Source organism: Pristiophorus japonicus, chromosome 8, assembly GCF_044704955.1.
Source record: "Pristiophorus japonicus isolate sPriJap1 chromosome 8, sPriJap1.hap1, whole genome shotgun sequence".
In the NCBI taxonomy this organism is placed as follows: Eukaryota; Metazoa; Chordata; class Chondrichthyes; family Pristiophoridae; genus Pristiophorus; species Pristiophorus japonicus.
In genome coordinates this window covers 47617829-47637273 of record NC_091984.1, presented here as the reverse complement: position 1 = coordinate 47637273, position 19445 = coordinate 47617829, and the positions used below count along the sequence as shown (strand labels likewise).

The 19445-nt window shown below is 42.3% G+C and overlaps 1 protein-coding gene across 2 annotated transcripts in view; it reads right to left on the bottom strand.

The window, feature by feature from the left end:
- The window catches only part of LOC139268508 (BTB/POZ domain-containing protein 19-like), a 219879-nt gene that overhangs the window by 10422 nt on the left and 190012 nt on the right, over window positions 1-19445 (bottom strand). The window contains exons 7-8 of one of the 2 annotated variants that reach the window (XR_011594043.1): window positions 14623-14748; window positions 6279-6415 (exon numbers count right to left, since the gene is read on the bottom strand). Coding sequence is in view for 1 of the 2 variants with exons in the window: in XM_070886750.1 (XP_070742851.1) it covers window positions 6281-6415; window positions 14623-14748 (261 nt within the window). In the remaining variant the exon portion in view is untranslated. Of the gene's footprint in view, window positions 1-1067; window positions 6416-14622; window positions 14749-19445 lie in introns of those variants that run through there. The other variant, XM_070886750.1, reaches the window with a different exon arrangement.

Below are 19445 nucleotides of genomic sequence, written 5' to 3'. Positions count from 1 at the left end.
TAATAATTGGCATCCTTAATAATGGCATCCTTAATAATTGATTCCATCATTTTACCCACTACCGGTATGTCAGGCTGACCGGTCGGTCTTTAATTCCCAGTTTTCTCTCTCCCTCCTTTTTTAAAAAGTGGGGTTATTTTGGCTATCCTCCACTCGATAGGAACTGATCCAGAGTCCATGGAATGTTGGAAAATGACTGTCATTGCATCCGCTATTTCCAAGGCCACCTCCTTAAGTACTCTGGGATGCAGTCCATCATGTCCTGGGGATTTATCGTCCTTCAATCCCATCAATTTCCCCAACACAATTTCCCTCAGTTCCTCCTTCTTACTCGACCCTCTGACCCCTGCAATTCTTTCTTTTTTAACCAACAAATCGCATGTCATGTGTTGCATTTATACCACACATTTGAATTTTTATTTTATAAATATAATTCCATTCTCCCCCATTTTCTCCCTTCATCTGGTATTTATTCAGCTTCCTTCAGAGACTTGAGTACAAAAATCTAGGCTGCCATCCCAGTGTAGTAATAAGAGTGCTGCAATGTCGGAGGTGCCGTCTTTTGGACGAGACATTAAACCATGGACCCATCAGCTCTCGCAGGTGGATGTAAAAGATCCTGTGGCACTATTTTGAAGAAGAGCAGGGGAGTTCTCCCTGCTGTCCTGGCCAATATTTATCCCTCAATCAACTTCACTAAAAAAACAGATCATCTGGTCATTATCACATTGCTGTTTGTGCGAGCTTGCTGTGCGTAAATTGGCTGCCATGTTTCCTACATTAGAACAGTGACTACTATTCAGTGACATCCTGAGGTTGTGAATGGGGCTATATAAATATACGTCTTTCTTTCTTCATACAGTCTCAACCCAGTGAGTAGTAAAAAGGAGTTTTTTTTCTGCAAATCTAGGGATACGATTCTGGGATGACTAATGATGAATCCATAGCATATGGGCAAGAAAGCTGAAAGTGTGAGCATCAAAAATAATATCTCCCCTCCATCTATAACACAACAAACCAGACCAGACCAATCAGGTAAAAATATAATTTATTCAATAATCTGAATATGAAATTCGCAGTGATAATTTATAATACTACAAAATGAACCAGTGAAACCTCTCCCTGTACAATTTGTTTTACACTTTATATATTCTGCAGGAGCTTGAGTCTCCCAAACAGCATAAACCATAGTGAAGTGTTGTTTCTGAAACCATCTGTAACATAAACAGATGGAAAAGAATTGAGAAGGCAAAATCTGTGAGCAAAACGGAAGGTTGGAGGATTTTTTTTTCAAAAACAAACATAGATGAGTAGAAGACCAAACATTCTGGGCGCACACATTTATGCAAAGTGTGGTCCTGTGACGCATATAGAACCCCGATGGCATTTTAACCATCGACTGCCCGGGGCGCTCGCCACTGGTGCCCCACTCAGTGAAGTCCTGCAGGAATAATATTCCCTGTAAGGTAAGTGTCAAACCTTCCTTTGTGGGGACGGAAAAGCAGGAGTGCACCTCCAGGCCCCACAAGGAAAGTTGGGGTCTCTACTGCCCTGAGCTCCCACCTATCAGACCCTGCCAACACCCTTCCTCTGCAACGCAATGTACCCAAGTGTCGATCTTCATCTGGCGACATCTGCTCAACTGCTCAACTCTTTCCACCCAATCGGTGTGGGTGGTTGGGTAGGCAGCTAGCCAACGAGATGTAAACGAGACCTGGTCGTTAAAATTTTCCAAGCCTGATGCCGCTTCTTCCAGGCAGGCTGCCTGCTTCCTGCCAATTCCTCCTTATATCACTTGAATGGTATGAGAGCTATCGAGTTATTTTTAAACTTACATTAATGCTAATGGAGTCACATGACTTGAGATCCTGTCCATTCACAATGCAACATTTGACTCAATTACCAGTTTGGGGAGTGCAGGGATATGAGAAATAATCATGATGCTTAAAGTAGTTGTTGCTTCCTGAATATACCTCAGTATGTAATTTTCCAATGTTCTTGATGTGTTCTGAATTTCCTCCTCCCCAAAAAATCGATATTACAATAGTCTGATCCCTTTCACCATTGGCTCCCACCTTGGTCTTACTTCATTTATGATTGTCGAAACAATAAGAACGACTGCACTTCAAAAATAATTAATTCGTTGGGTATGAAATGCTTTGGAATGTTCTCAGGACTTGAAAAGCGATATATAAATGCAAGTTCTATCTTTTATCTTCGCTTTTCACCTAGATGATTTGAAACTAGTTTTCCCTCCAGCAACAGGATGATTTTCATATTAACAGCAAGTATTTGAAAATATCACAAGCCTTCTTATGTTTTCAATGAAGAATCCTTACAATAAAAATGCACAAAATAACCTGAGCTCCAATAATGTGCGATCGCAGCACCTCGCTTATCTGTACCATAAATCAGGAGTGTGGACAACTTGATGTGAGACAACAAATTAAAACTGTTGGCACACATAAAACTGCTAATGACTGATCTTCAACATGGGGAATCAGATAAATCCCATGGAATTCCCTGTGAATACCAGGGCTGTGAACACCAGCAGTTAATTAGTTTGTGTAATTCTTTTGTGCGTTAATATTTTCATTAATCTGGAAATTAAAATAGCACACAAAAGAATTTTTATAGAAATGTATTGCCTGTGTAGTACCCACAACTAGTTACATTTATATAGCAACATATTTCAAAGCTCTTCACAGTTCGAGGTCAAACCAAAGCAGGATTAGGTGGGGAATTGGAGAAGCTGACTGAAACAGACTAAAGAGGTAGGTTTTAGAAGGATGAAGCAAGGGGGAGGGGGATGGGAAGAGAGTTCCTGAGTATTGGGGCAAGGTGGCTGAAGGCTTTGTTGCTGATTAGGGAAAAGGGAATACACAGAGATGGAAAAGTTAAGGATGTGAGCAGTATTATAGGGCTAGAGGAGATTACTGAGGTAGGAAGGAGCGAGGTCATTGAAGGATTTTTAGATCAGGATATGGATTTTGAAGTCATTTTGCTGAAAGGTGAGAAGTCATTGAAGGTTGGCAAGGATATCAGAGGAAATTAAGCACCTAGGCTAACTGTATGCTTTCAGTTCATGAAAAAATAAAAGGTTGTTGGATCCAAAACCAGAGATGTACATAGGGAAATGTTGTCTGCTGGTTCACATGCAATCACCCTAAGCTGACTAGGTCTGTAATTGGTAAAACATAGACAAATTGGCAACAAAGAACAATTCTCTCCAACAACTGCGTTCATGTTGACTTTTATAGTGTTTTTCCCTTTCCTTCTCCCTTCCCTTTGTTGTTTTTTCTTTAAATGCTGTTTATCTGTAATATCCTCCAGTTTCAACAATATTGGGCTGGATCTTCCTGTAAAAATAACAGTGCTAACGACACGTCATTATTAATGTGCAAATCAGCCAGCAAGTTCAGGGGATGAAGAGGTACGCCGTGAGTTACGAGTCTCCAGAACTTGCTGGTCGATCCTGCTGTTTGCCACGCACCTCACCCTTAGTCTCCCCATTATTTTCAAGAAATTGTTGGATTTGCACATTAATTTCCCATTAAACTCGCCACATAAAAGTTAAGTCTGGTAATTAAGAGCTTTTTTAACGTGATAATTGTCAATACATTGCCAATCAATCTCTCCAGAAATTGAACAACTTAAACTATGGAGCCTTATTCCTTCAGGTGATAATTGTTCTTAGAGATTAATTTTTAATTGTTTTTCTTACTTTTCCTTTGTCTTTTTTTTCTCTCTCTTAATCCAATATTTCTTTCTCTCGCTTTATTTCACCTTCTATAGTATAGTATTAGGCAGTCCCTCGTGTCGAGGATGATCCGCTTCCACACCAAAAAGGGATGAGTTCACAGGTGTTTCAATGAGGGACCTGATATTCTAGGTCCTGAACTACATGTTGAAGGGTGGAAGATGCCAGTGTGTGGATTCTTTTAACGTGGGGTGGCCGTTGCACACCAGCCACCACACAGGCTTGACAGAGCTAGGTCTTGATCCAGTGGCAAGGTTAACCAAGACGACTGGAGACCAAGCTCTGCTGCATGGGCCTAGTGCGCACATATGCTCCTACTGTCCATAGATCGCAGTGTGGGCTGGCCCGTGCTGTCCCTAGGGCTGGCCCGTGCTGTCCCTAGGCCCTCGCCTCTATACCCGATTTGACTCTAATTCACCCATTATAATTCACCCTCCTTCTCCGTCATTCCTTGATTTCTTTCTCAATCCTTAAATCTCATTGTTTAAGGAAATACACTCTTAGTTCCAGCATTTAGAGGTCCCAACTGCCCATTGCCCTTGCCACGCCATTATCAGCTCGCACTTACAGTAAGTTACAGCACAGAACAATTTTGAACTGAAGAGTGCAGAACAAAGTCTAACAGGGCACATCAGCAAAATCTGGCCCAATAACATAACCCACAAATGCTGCCTGACCCGCTGAATGTTTCCAGCATTTTCTATTTTTTGAAATGTTTTAGTCTCATGGTTTATGCTGTTATCTGTTCCACGTCCCATACAACCTTGAGCCACACTGCCAGTTGTTGTTTGTTCTTTAAGGATTTACATTGCAACTCATTTGTTCAGAGCTCTGACGTAAGCACAATGGACGCATGTTGTTTCGTTTTACCTTTGCTTCCCCTTTCTCCCGCCCCTTAAGAGGTCCTGTTCCTGGTGTGTGTGCCCTGCTCAAAGTGGCAGACTTGTACTATTTTCTCTTTAAGCCCATCTTGAGCTGCAATTTCTATAGTGAGAAAGTCACATCTGTTTTTCTCCTCCCCCTCTGCTGCCTGGGTCCTGGGTCTATAATTATTCATGATGAGGCACTGCTGAAATGCTATACAAAGTAACAAACATAAACAATTAGAAAACCTATTGCTTTCCCACACTTACAAAGTGCTGGTCATTCTCTGGTTGATATAATCCCAGAGTTCGTTAGTCTGACTCTGATGCACAGTACTATGTGCACAGTGAGGTCCAAAAAAAGTAAATTCCATGAAGTTCGTCCAATGATTACAAGTATTATGAGAGAAATGAACAAAATATTGTCTAACCAGCTTTAGGTGCCGAGTTGAGTTCCAGCACTCTGATTTGGAGACTGAGTTGACATGTAGAGAGGATCCTTTAGAATGTTGCTTGAGGCCTGAATGTTACACCAGAGCAATTTACAATAAGTAAAATTGGGAGAAAATCATTACAGAACAGCACACTTTGCCATGATTTTAAAAAATCGTAACATCTCATAAAAGCATTCCTGTGCCTTATGTTCTGTTATCTCACGCAGCCTTGTGCACTCCTTCATTGTTCCTGTTCCACATCCTCAATTTATTTCATTACTTTTCTCTTCAATTAAAATGCAGCTTCGATTATTAAGGCCATGGATGTCCACGTTGGGAAATGAAGCAATTTCCCACTGTTTTCAACCATTATCAGCAGATAGCCCTCCTTAATTAGGTAAAGCACATCAAAACATTTTTATATTGGCAGGATAGCGCTGGAATACAGGTGCTAAAGTGAAGGCCCATGACCCAGAAATTGAAATTTCTGTTCTACTTTTGCAGTACACTGCCAAGTCCTTATTTAAACAATAGGATAAAGGCCTTTGTTGGCAGCTCTCTAGAGCCATGTAAAGCAGGATGCTGGACACCTTTGGAGGCACAGAGTTCTCTTCTTTTATATTGTCATAGCAACATCAGATTCTAGGTAATGATGCCTTTACATTGCACCCAACAATGAACCTTAATTTTAAAATCAGAAGATCACTCCCTACTTTGACATTTTCACACTGCGGCCTGACTGAGTGAACCTACCAACTTAGCGTCAAATTGTATTAAATTTCAGGCAATTTTGTGCCATGGATTCATGGCCTCTGTGGATGGGTTCAGACTGTCAAAAGCTAATTTTATTTAGAATCCTTATAGACAATCAAATGAGGAGCCTTTCAACCCAGGATCTAGAGGAGAATGGACAGTATTCCAAACTGTCTTAAGTCACCCAGTCCCAACTGCACCCTCTATTTATATAATAAATCTGTGTGGCTTTCTTTAGTTTGCAGGACATGGAGCTTGCCTTATGATAGCACAGCTGCTATCAGATTATTCCCCCAAAAAACTACGTAGTTTGTAGAAACTGGATGGTATAAAACCCCTTTGCAAGGACCCGTACTGTATTTCATGATGAGCTAGTTTGATTTGGTTCAATACAGATCAGGCCTGTTGATGAATCCTCTTCACGTAGATTGAGGGTACAGAGTTCAAGTACTATTTTCTGACTTTGACCTCTATTTGTGGTAAAGGTTGAGATACTTGTGATGGTCTCGAGGCCGAGAGCCTTTTCGTCTCCGAAGCAGATGGACTGCGATCCCGCTTGATTTCTTTAATGCATGAAACTTCCACACTTCAGCTATCTTGTCCACCTACAAGGTCAAAAGGAAAACAGGAGACTTTTAACGAACTGCATTTCAAAAAATAAAAGTAACTTTCTCCCCCGTTTGGTCTCCTCACTCTGTGTAGGTCTTGCGTCATTGCTGCAATGGAAGAGGTGTGCAGGGATTGTCTGGCTGTGATTTTCTCTTCCAGTTGTGAAGAGGTATATTGCCTCCACTCTATCTCTCTCCATTAGTCTGGCTTAGATCGGAAAGGCATTGTGTGGGGAATATGAGGGGTGTAAAGCCAATATCCTGCCACCATTAGTGTAATATATTAGTATACCAGCCCATAATATCAACATATCAACAGGCCACCAAGGTATCAAGTGGTTCTTGTGATTAAACTTCAGATTATATGTCCCAAAGTATCTATCATACCAGAGTTCTTCAGAAGATACCCATATAGTCCTTCTTCCCATTATATATTGAAAAAACTTTATTTGACGTATGAAGGTTTAAAGAATTAGAAACATAAATAGAAAATGCCGCAGTCAGCATCTGTAAAAAGGCAGATTAACATTTAAGGTTTAACCCTTTGCCAGAACTGAAGAATGAATTGTTTTCTCGGTAGAAGCTGAAAGACTAAGTGGAAACATTTTCCAAGTTTTTTAAATCATGAAAAGACGGATGGAAAATTGTTGGTGCTGAACTAGGAGATTGTAAACCTTGACCTAAACATAATTACTTCACACTTAAAAGCAGTAAACATATGAAACAGCCGACTACCAAAGGCAATAACTGCAAATTTGGTTGAAGCATTCTAATAGGAAATGCAAACATTCCAAATTCAGTGAGGAGCAAAGGAATACAAACTTGGTATCACAGCAGAAAGAAAATGGAAATGTTGTGGGGAAATTCCTGAACAAGGACTTACTGGATAAGCTAAGCACTTCCCCGTTCCTATTTACTTAGATGTTCCTCTTTGTTATGAAGTCAAATGTATTCCTTTCAGTTTCATAACTTACTCAGCTTGGTTCAACTTTGTTTAAATTTAGCTCACGAAGGATCAAATCCGCAGCGTGCAGCCCCTGGGAATGCGGAGTTAAATTCACATGAAACTGCTGTCCAGAATGGTGGCAACACATCAGCTTGAGACATATGAGGTTTATTAAAGACATGTTGGTAACTATGCACACATTGAAGCTATTTCAATATACTGTACAGTCATGTGAATTGAAAGGGGGTTGGCTATTTGGCTATTCTAGGAGGGCAGAGCACTCGAGTGGCCAATCTCTGGGCATGGGGATAAAATGGACGGACAGGGGAGGTGGGGAGGGTCAGTCACCAGGGCCTTTGACTTCCTGTCTAGCTAAGAAAGAAGACACAAATCTGGTAAAGAGAAAGTGAAAATTCCCTGCTTTTGTGTAGTGCTGACTAACTAGAGAAATTTCAAGTCAGCAAAGTGTATTTAGCTTGCTAATGTGGATAATATGATGTACTCTTGTCATTTTATATGTTATGAGGAGCATTACCAAATAGATTAAAATTCACAGTAAATGTTGTTCTGTTCATTCACTTATATACAAAATAAATCAGCATGTTGGTTTATAATTAGCTTAATTTCACTAGTGTGTATCGGTCCGCCTTCTACAAGATAGGAGAAATTCACGAGGGAAAGTACGCGATTATGATATCTGGTTCACATAACACAGGGTTTCACTGTTACTACCCCAGGTCACGATATAGCATGATTAGATATGGAGCAGTTTAGGCGAACTCCTGGTTGTAAGAGACATGGGGTCCATTTATGTAGAAGACCACTGATGGTGAACCCAAAAGCATATCTAGTGCCAGCCCCAAATTTGTAACAGAATCAATAGTATGTTATAGATGTAGGCCGAGCATACATATCTCCTTTCATACAAGTACAAAAGTACCAACACACAGCTGTGACATTTTATCAAGACACTATGATGACCCTTTAAATCAAGCGCTCTCCTCAGCATCTGACAGTAAGTCACGTTAAACACAGCTCTATGTTATACAGAGACTGCAATTAGTGTGATGTCATTTTGACGTCGATTAAGGTTTCCAGAATGATTGAAATTACAGGTTGCCAACGACAAAATAATTACACCCACAATTTACTTGTGTGTGTGTGTGTGGTGGTGGTGGGGGGGGGGGGGCTGCATTCACTGTCTTCAAACAAGTCCAATTCTGTTGTTTACAGATACCTGAAGGACTTACTGCCCAGTACCCCCAAGTCACGATCAAACTTTTCCAGTATAAATTTTCTGTGCACTTTTTCCACGGTTCTAATTATTATCCTCCATGTATTCCCGCAGATACTTCTTAGTGATCCTCGCTGCCGAGGGACTGCATATGATGATGATTTAAGTGAAAACGCACAAAGCATGGAAACAATGAAAGTGCTGAATAATAAAGAACAATCCATACACTGAAACTTTACACGGTGTCAGCACAGGATTTTTTCAACTTTTTTATGCTCATCAAGTTACTTCTAGAGAATGTAACACTTGTCCATTTTGCACATCCATTTGAAATATCAAGCATTGGATCCAGAGGGATGATGCTGCGTATAGATGAGTGACATAGGAACAAACAGAAGTAATCCATTCAGCCCCTTGAGTTTGCTTTTCAATTAGATCATGGCTGATCTGCACCTCAACTCCACTTACCTGCCCTTGCTCCAACATGCATCTAACAATCACAGTCTTGAAAATTTCAACTGACCCAGCATCCACAGCCTTTTGGAGGGCCAAGTTCCAGATTCCCACTAACCTTTGTGTGAAAAAGAACTTCATGATTTCACTCCTAAATGGCCTAGCTCTAATTTTACGATCATTATCTTTTTGATCATTATTTGTATCTGTGCACTAGTTTTTAGTGAGTTGTGTACATGAACACCAAATACCCTTTGCTCCTCCACAGATGCTCTCTCGCCATTGAGAAAATATTCTGATTTGTCTTCTCCCTCAACTATGAAAATGGATGCAAAATACTCAGTTAACAAGTCTGCCATTTCCTTACTGTCCATTATAGTCTCACCTGCATGTGTCATTAATGGCCTTTACCACTCTCTTTCCATTAATATATGTATTAAAACTTTTGCCGTTAACTTTAATATCCCTTGCAAGTTCTTTCTTCATAATTCCTTTTTGCACCTATTACTTTCTTTGTATCCATTTCTTGCTTTCCACTTTTCCTTGCTTTTGTGTAAGCCTTTTCTTTTAGCTTGACGCTGGATGTTACCTCACTTGTTGGCCATAGATGTTTAATTACACAAGTGCTGCCTTTGCCTCTTAGAGATATGTGCTAATTATGTACTTCCGGGTCTGGTGCAACACAGCTCTACACAGGGCAATATTCCTTCCAGACTGTCTCAACAAAGTGAATTTTTCCACTTCCTAATCAACCATTCTTTTGGACTTTATCATTTTCAATAAATTGTCACATACTAAGAATTGGATTAAAACTTCCAAAGCTCATTTCATAGAGAACCCTTAAACCAGCAAAAAGAGGAGATTTTTAAAAATCTCATGCTAGATTCAAACCTAGTCCGAAAGGTGCAAGGACTATGTTCTAACCCATTGCATTATTTTAGACTCTTGGAATATGGCGGACATTTTACAAATAGACAAAATTCAACATGAGACAAAACTATGCCGATTCAGTGCTTTGCTTCCTATTTTGAAATGGCGTATGTTTTTGCTATAAAGTATAAAAATCTGTGTAGATCTGTAAATTTAGCATTATTATGCTGCATTCCTACCATCTACTTTTGTGCCTGTAGTTCAATCTTTTATCTCGCATAGACACTTGCAAGGGGATGAAATTGGGTAGCGCCCTATTTGGGTTGTTAACTTTTTAAAGCTTGAAAAATTAGCACCAGGTACTAATGATTTCAAACTCTTAAAAAAAAAAATAATCGCCTTCCTTCCTACTTCCTTCCTGGAGCGCAATCGGCAGCAGGCGGGGCGGTGAGTGGAGCAACAGGCAGTGTTGAATCTCATCGTCAATGTCTGCTCTTGTTGATAAGAGGCTCCCGAGGTATAGGAAATGGTCCATGTTGTCCAGGGTCGCGCCGTGGATCTTGATGACTGGCGGGGCCGTGCTGTGCGGTGAGGACAGGCTGGTGGAGGATCTTTGTCTTATGGATGTTTAGCATAAGGCTCATGCTTTCGTACGCCTCAGTAAATACGTCGACTATTACCTGAACCACGATAGCAGCTGTGATCCCGCCCGATCAGCCCAGCACTCAAACATAGTGCCGGGCTGATTGATAGCGGGCAGGAACCCATGAAAAAACCTGCAAGAGAGAAGGAACATTTTTTTTTAAATTTACCTCGGCCACCTCGTCTTTAAACATCGCCCCCAAAGCGGCTGGCCCCTCGATGCACGCCTCCTGCAGCTGTCAGTGCTTTCGCCCGGCCATGCTGCAGGGGGGCGGAACACAATTTTGGGTCCGGGTCGATGCAAACGGCGATGACGCCACGATCTCCGGGCAAAGGTGATCAGGGCTGTAAGTCGACAAAGTCAACTCTGGACTGTTGTGTTTCATCATCACCATCATCATCATCATCATAGGCAGTCCCTCGGAATCGAGGAAGACTTGCTTCCACTCCTGAGGTGAGTTCTGTGGTGGCTGACTGTTGTGTTTATATCCCTGTTGGCGGTACACCCTGAAAAGGACTTTTGAAATTCTGTGACAAACGATGGCTGGTCTGGATTAGGAAGAAACACGTTGCTGGGAGAAACACGTGGGAGCGGATCTCTCCCACAGAAACTGGTCCGAGAAGCTGGGTCTGTTCAAATCCTGCCAGCAGCCAGTGACATCAGAGCTGGGTGCTCTTAGAAAGGCCAAGGGACTCTTTTGTGTGTGGAGCCAGGCCGTCTAGGGAAGAGAGCAAGGAGCTAGATCAAGACCGACACCTGCATTGTCCCCATAATGGTCCAGCAATCAGAACCGATGGGCCATTTAACACTCACTCGGGAAGCCTTCAGACATCGATTGGCTGGCTTTGTTCAGACCCTAGCACATCTCAGATAGCGCAAAATAAGACCTGAAGAAGCCATGGAAAGGTTCCCCAAGGCAACAGAACCATCCAAACCCAGCCAGAATTGTGGATTGCAGGAGTATAACTGTCGAGCGTTTTGGAAGCTCGATCTTCGTTTTCTCGCATCCTACGTGAAGGCACATTTGCCCACCCCTCGAGGATAAGGACCGAGAGCGAAGCCTCGCTTCTCCAAACCGACGGACTTCAACTTCAACCTGGATCTCGCATGCTTCAGTCAAGCACGGGGCCGTGGAGTCGAACCGCTGAGGAAGGACCAGTGAGCAAGGAAAGGTGGATTGGGTGAGAACTCAATAGTTGTACGCTCACCAACTGATACACAAAAGTGCAAGAGCGGGTGTCAGTGTGCCCTAATCAAACCAGAGGGGGGGTTTAGAGTTAGGTGGGTCCCAGGAGGGGTTAGCCCAGGGAAGGGTTGGTCTACTGTAAGGTTAGCAAGGGAAGTACACTGTTTTACTGGGTATTACTGCACTGTATGGTTCCACTTCACAAGCATCTGGCAAGTGGGGTGGAGATGTTGATCTGTTGTAATAAACCTTGTGTGATTTTGAACTTGAAACGTTGGTCTGTGTCTCACTATAAGCAATCCGTTGCAATTCTTTTCGCCCGAGCATAAGGACAGGGTTAGTGTGCTTGCTATAAGCGGGTGTTAAATCATAAACAGCAGATTGGATAACTGTGAGAGACCTATTGGCACCGGTCTCTGCAGAAAACCAACCCGTAGCGCAGCAAGCAAGGCAGGGCCGATTTGGCACCGGTCCCTGCCAAGTAAAAAGCCATACGTATTTGGACCCTATGGCGAGGCCTCAAACCTCGGGAAATAACCATAGACTGACCACTTACAGGGCGAAACGCCGTACCGCCACAGCAAAACTCCCGCCGAATTTAGCGGGAGTCGCTGATCTCGCAAACTCATTTGCGCCCCATTATCGCTGCCAAAGGAACCCAATTTCGCCCCCTTGGTTTGCTAATATTAACATTTGAAATAAGGGCCACTCCACATAGTGTCCAGTATCTATGAATTCCATCGTGTTTGTCGCTCTCATAACTTAGGTAAACAAGAAGTTCATACTGAATCCCATCCATGGATCTAATCTACATAGACTTTCCCTGTATTGGTAAAATAAAATTTTAATTACTCCCTCTAACTTTTTGCTCTCCTTATTCTCTTCTGGTTTCCTCCTTTGTCCATTGTCATGGTTTGACTTTTTGTGGCCATTTGTTCACAAAAAGGACTCAGGCGAGCTGCCTTAATATGTGCTTTCGGCAGAAGCTTGTCTGAAAGGGAGTAGCTTTCCCAAACACCCACATGCTGGGTTGGCTATCGACAGGTCGATGAGAGGTGATTCAAATGTGGAATAAGCCATTGTTTTGCACAGACCCCAAATAGTGGCCTATTTGTTAGCAATGTCTGGTTATTCAGGAGACATTTAGCACCCTGGTATTAACAAATTCTTTGATCTATGCTCTGCTTTTGAAGGGAGACTTTAATTTTTTTTAAACGGCTGCACTGATTTGCTGCAATTTATGAAGAGATCGTAAACTGAAATAAAGAATTAATAGGGGCAGGATACTCTGGCTTGAACCCACGCTAACAAAAACTGCATTGTAAGTCATTCCACGACGGTCCCTGGGGCCCAAGTTTCCCGAATAAAAAATAATGGCAATATAGAATGCGCAAAAAAAAACATTTAAAAAAAAACGCACTGCGCATGCACATAAAAAAACTCTGCGCGGAGGACTTCGGCTGGGAGCTAGCAGCGGCTGCAACTGACGTCCTGGAGAATCGGGAAAAGGCTGCATTGGATGGTTAACGAAGAAGATTCCGATTTGTCTGCTACTTTTTCAATCCTGGTAATTGTAAAAGGTTTCCCTACACTTTGTGGAAGATTTTGGGAAGTGAGAAGATCGCAGGAAAAAGGTAAAGATTTTTTCTTTCATTGCAAGCTGATATTTATCATTGCAGGAGCAGCATTAATGGTAAGTTTACATTTATTTCGATTTTCATACTTGCCTTTAGTTATTGTTTGCTTTTTAAATTCCCGAAAAGTTTATTTATAAGAGACAAGGATTCCCTTCGGCCGGGGTTAGGAGCGGGCCAGCGTGGATTCTCTCACTGCAGGTAAGGGTTTTTCCTATGGTGGTTCGAGGGTCTGTGCGCCGGTTTTAAACATTTTGTTGGTGGGGAAAGTTTGCCTTAAGCACAGAAATGGTGAGCAACCTTCTTTTACAGGTACACCAGCGCCAGAATGTATGGCGCCAAACATTCTGGTGTTGGTAGTACACGCCGGCGCCCCAACACTGGGGAATCTTTCAACTGGGCAAAACTTGGGCCCCTGATCCCGGATGACATGAGAAAGCATCTTTCCTGCTCTGTAGAGGTTTACAACTCTCAGTTCTGGAAAGGGCACCGCTGGAATTCTACATTTATTAATAGACATTTTGTGATAAGAAGGAACAGCACTATCCTCCAGATGATTCTGTTTATTGAAACTGTACATTTTTTTTTAAAGACCATTCCACTTACAGGCACCTCTGTGGGCCTTTATTTAATATCCATTTGAGTGATATAAACTGTTGTAAGATATGCTGGGGGTGGTGCAGACCATGAGGTGCCTCCTGGAGTTCTGTCTGCTTCTTTACAAAGCTGTCAATCTGATCAGGCAGGCTTCTACTTTCAGTCTCTGCCAAGTATTTGCTGCATAAACAAACCAGCTATAGTTTAGAGGCTAAAATGGAACTTACACAAAACTCCACGGAGCAGTTCTATAAATGGTAATATTAAAAACATTCACTTCTAAAATAACTCGGTATTTAGGGCTTATCCTGCTGCCAAAGCATTCTTTAAAGTGCCACTGTCCTCATGCATAGACTCAGTGAGCAATTTCAGAAGAGCCTTTAATATATTTTAATGCTCTTGTTTTTTTCAAAAAGACTTTACTGATTTGTAAACATGCTCAAAGGATTTTGCAGTTTTGCACTGAAATATGGTTTGAGGGGGTTATATCACTTCCACTGTGACCTCCCAGTAACACAGAAATTTATTTGAAATGATTTATGTCATTTATTTATGTTTGCAAACAAATAAATAAAGGTTTGCCAAATGTTTTTTTTCATGAATGTGCTGTCTCTTTAACAAACATGCAGGTCAAGACTTACAGGAAAGACGTTATCTTTCTTGTTTTCAGCTTCTAGGATGGTCAGTTCTTCAGGGGTCAACAGAAAAAGCCGCAATTCGCGGACAACTTCCTTTGCTATTTCTGGCACTGATTTGTCCAGAACTACCTGTGTTGGGGGGAAAAATGGCAAAAGAGAATATTAGTTCCAGGACAAAACAGATTCTTTCTAATTTGATGGCACAGCAGCATAGTGGGCTGCCATTCCAATTTTTCAAGATCATGGAATGCTAGTGTAGAGTTCACACTCTGCTGGGTTTGGGAGGGGCAACTTGGTCCTAATGCTCTAAAACAGGGGTGTCAAACTCAATATACATGGTGGGCCTGATTCAACATCCTGACACTTGGCATGGGCCACATTAAGCAACGGTTATTTGAACACAATGGGCTAAAGATTGGTGTGCGTTTTGCCCTGTTTCAGGGCGTAAAATGGGTACAATGTATACCAGTTTCTGGGTGCATGGTGCTGCACCTAATCTGCACCAACACCAGTGCCGCTGCCATACTGGTCCTCACTGTCTCTAGGCGAACCTGGCAGCAGCCTGAAATCAGCGTTGGATCAATTTAAAGATGCAGAGAAAGGCATGCGCCTGTTTCAAAATGCGTGGAAAAACTCGGTGGAGCTTGCGCCATGCAGGCTCCGAATAATTTCCCCAGTTCTACAGTGGTCTAAACAGCGGTTCTTAAAGGACCGCTGGAGGCCACTGAAGAAATGGTAGGGAAAGTTTATTTTACATCCCCTTCTGTGGGGCATAGAGGAGTAGGCGTGCTTCCCCCAGTGCCACAACACTGTAATGTCTGTAAGCTTGTAATGTTTGTAGCTCCACACTGTGGATGTGGACGTATTGTGTACTGCAAGTGCAGGGTTAATAATAAACAGAACCGGCAGATTTCCGGAGACTTCTGGGAGAGCTGCCTGCCATGTTAGGAAGCTGTGTGTGCTGTGCTCTGTGAATATATCACATTTGGCGACCGAGGATGGGATTTTTTGGATGATTTAAAGCTGACATTTTGTTGGGGAAGGATTCAGCCAGCCGACAGAAGACTTTGCAAGTTTCTGTCTTTGAAAAAAACTACAAGATCTGAGATAAAATACAGCACACGGTGTGAACAGCTAGAGATTAAAATGTCAGGTGTATTGGGACATTTGGCAGAATATAGACACAACCGGGAACGTTTTAAAGTGTATGTGGATCGGCTAGAAATGTACTTCAGTGCAAATAACATAATCGAAGTTCCAGACAATGCAGTCCAGAACCGGGCTGTGTTGGAACGTAAGAAAGTGATCTTCTTATCGGAGGCAGGTCCGGCATTGTACGAAACCCTTGTAAATCTGCTTGTACCTGACGAGCCAAAGGACACAACGCTTACAGAGATTTTAACAAAGCTCGAGCAGCACTATAACCCCAAACCGTTAGAAATTGCTGAAAGCTATCGTTTCGGGATTCGGAATCAAAAGGCTGATGGAAGTATCAGTGATTACATCGTAGCATTAAAAAAGCTATCGATGCACTGTAATTTTGGAAACTTTCAAAACCGCGCATTACGGGATCGTTTTGTGAAAAATGATGCGATCAGAAGGAAATTATTGACGACGGATGACTTGACTTTTGCGATTGCTTGTCAAACAGCGAGGTCGATGGGCATGGCCGAACAATATTCCCGAGAATTAAATAATGATTACGGTCATCAGTCAACCGCGGTAAATCACCTGCAGGTTCAAAGTAAAAGACGGGCATGGCCGAAAATCTCAGAAACTGGAAATTCTCCTAGAGCGTCGAAGTCGTGCTATAGGTGCTTGGGACAACACATTGCTCAAAGTTGTCCATACGTGAAGGCAGAGTGTTTCTCCTGCAGAAAGACTGGGCATCTTGCGAAGACATGCCGACTGAAGGGTAAATCAGCTAACAAAGCTATGAGTCCAGTGTTCAAAGCTATGAGTAGAAATGCCAAGAGACGACATAGCATGGAAGAACAACAACAGGACGAGGAGATGTTAGAGTTACACGTCATCAAGAGCACGAGGTTAACGGATAGCAATTCAGAAAGCATCAAAATCCACATAGATGTTGTGGGATTCAAGATACCAATGGAAAGTGACACGGGTGCATCCGTGAGTGTAGTACCAGAGTCACTTTACCTCGACAAATTGCGTGAGTTCCAACTGGAGAAATCCAAGATAGAGCTGCGAGGCTACTCGGGAGAGAAAATTCCTGTGGTAGGTCGTATCACCGTACCGGTGAAATATAAAGATCAATTGCAGAACTTGCCTCTAATCATAGTGAAAGGAGACAAGTCTGCCTTACTAGGAAGAAATTGGTTGAGCTCACTGAAGCTGGTTTGGAGTAAGATTTTCTGTGTGGAAGCGAGATTTTCATCAACGGATGAGGTTATCAAGAAGTATCCGAAGGTGTTCTGCGAAACGGGCAGTCCGATCCAAGGCTTCAAGGCGAGTGTCAGGGTACAGAAGGACGCTAGATCGGTTTACTACAAGCCACGTTCCGTACCATATGCACTCAAGGAGAAAGTTGAGCAAGAACTCAAAAGACTAGAGATTGAGAACATTATTTGTAAGATAGATCGATGTAATTGGGCTATACCCATTGTTGTACCTAAGTCCGATGGTACGGTAAGATTGTGTGGTGATTATAAAGTAACCGTAAACCAGGTTCTAGAGGGTAACGTCCCCAATACATTTCCCAGTTCCGGTGGGCTGGACATGTCATCCGCATGGATGAGTCAAGGATCCCTCGTCAGCTTCTTCACAGCGAGCTCTGTGAAGGTCGAAGACACCAGGGACGCCCCCGCAAGCGCTACAAAGATTGCATCAAGGCTAACCTCCAGTACTGTGGCATCCGACCAAAGGACCTTGAGAATACAGCAGCTAATAAAATCCAGTGGTGAACCCTCACGAGGACTGCCTGCCAGACCTTCGAAGAAAGCCGATGTCAACGCCTACGGGACACTAGAGATCGACGCCATTAGATGGCAGTACTGTCAGCATCAGGCACATCGAACTTTTCTTGTCCGACGTGCAAGAGACTATGTGCATCCAGAATTGGCCTATACAACCACTTGAAGACACATGCCATTGATAATTAGCACATCAACGTCTTTGTTGGATACGACAGACTACCAAGATTCACAACACTGACAGGTGGTCAGATCTTCTCAAAACTGGATCTTACGAATGCCTACTTACAGCTTGAACTCTATGAGGAGTCCAAGTCATGTTTGACCATAAATACTCATCTAGGCCTATATCAATTTAATAAGCTATCGCTTGGAGTGTCTTCTGCCCCTGCCATATTCCAAGGGGTGATGAACCAGATTTTGCAAGGTATTGAAGGGATAGTATGTTATTTGGATGACATACTAATTTCAGCACCAAATAGGCAAATTCATAATAACATATTGAATGAAGTCCTCAAACGGCTAGAGAAGCACAGAGTACAAGTGTCTGCTTGTAAGTGTGAGTTATTTAAAAACTCAGTGGAGTACTTAGGGTACAGAGTAGACAAAGATGGTTTACATCCAACTATGGAAAAATTGGATGCGATCAGAAATGCACCCAGGAATGTCACTGAACTTCGTTCATTCTTGGGTCTTTTGAACTATTATGGGAAGTTCCTACCAAATTTGGCTACAGTATTACATCCACTGAATGAACTTTTGAAAAAACAGGTCCATTGGAAGTGGTCAAAAGAATGTGATACAGCATTCAAGGAATGTAAAAGCAAATTGGTATAGAGAGCACCATATTAGTTCACTATGACATATCTAAGGAGATTAAGCTAGCATGTGATGCCTCACCGTATGGAGTTGGGGCAGTAATCTCTCATGTATTAAGTAATGGGGAGGAGAGACCAATTGCTTTTGCTTCACGCACTCTCAGTGCCAGTGAGAGTAATTATGCGCAAATTGAAAGGGAAGCTTTGGCATTAATTTTTGGGGTCAAGAAGTTTCACAAATACTTGTATGGTCGTAAGTTTACCATCGTTACGGACTATAAGTCCCGAACAGCAATCCTCCATCCAAAGTCCCCAGTTCCAACATTAGCTGCATCCCGAATGCAGAGATGGGCTTTGATTTTGTCAGCATATACATATGATATTGAATACAGACGATCAGCTGATCACAGTAATGCTGATGCAATGTCTAGATTGCCTTCCCCATCACAAGTTACACCCGTTAGGGAAGAAGTGTTTTATTTTTCATACATTGATGAATTGCCAGTCACAGCTGAAGAGGTTGGTAGAGCAACCAAACGTGACCCAGTGATGTCAAAGGTGTATGAGTATATTGCAACTGGATGGCCAAACCAGATAACAGACAAAGATACAAATCCATTCTTCATCCGTAGGTCGATAAAGATTGTATCATGTGGGGTGCAAGAGTGGTTATACCAAATAAATTCAGGTCCAAATTAGTAAGAGACCTCCATGACCAGCACCTGGGAATGTGCTTGACCAAGAGTTTTACATGCAGTTATTTATGGTGGCCAGGTCTTGATAAAGATATAGAGTACATCGTGAGTCATTGTATGACATGTCAATCGGTAAGCAAGAAAACACCACCAGTACCATTACAGCCATGGAAATGGCCTCCCAGGGTGTGGCAAAGGCTACATATTGATTTTGCTGAGTTAGAAGGACAACAATTGTTCATTGTGATTGATAGCCATTCGAAGTGGGTTGAGCTGTTTACAATGTGGAAAATAACAACAAGTAAAACATTGGACATTTTACGAAAATTATTTTCTGCATTTGGCCTCCCTGAAGAGATTGTTTCGGATAATGGACCACA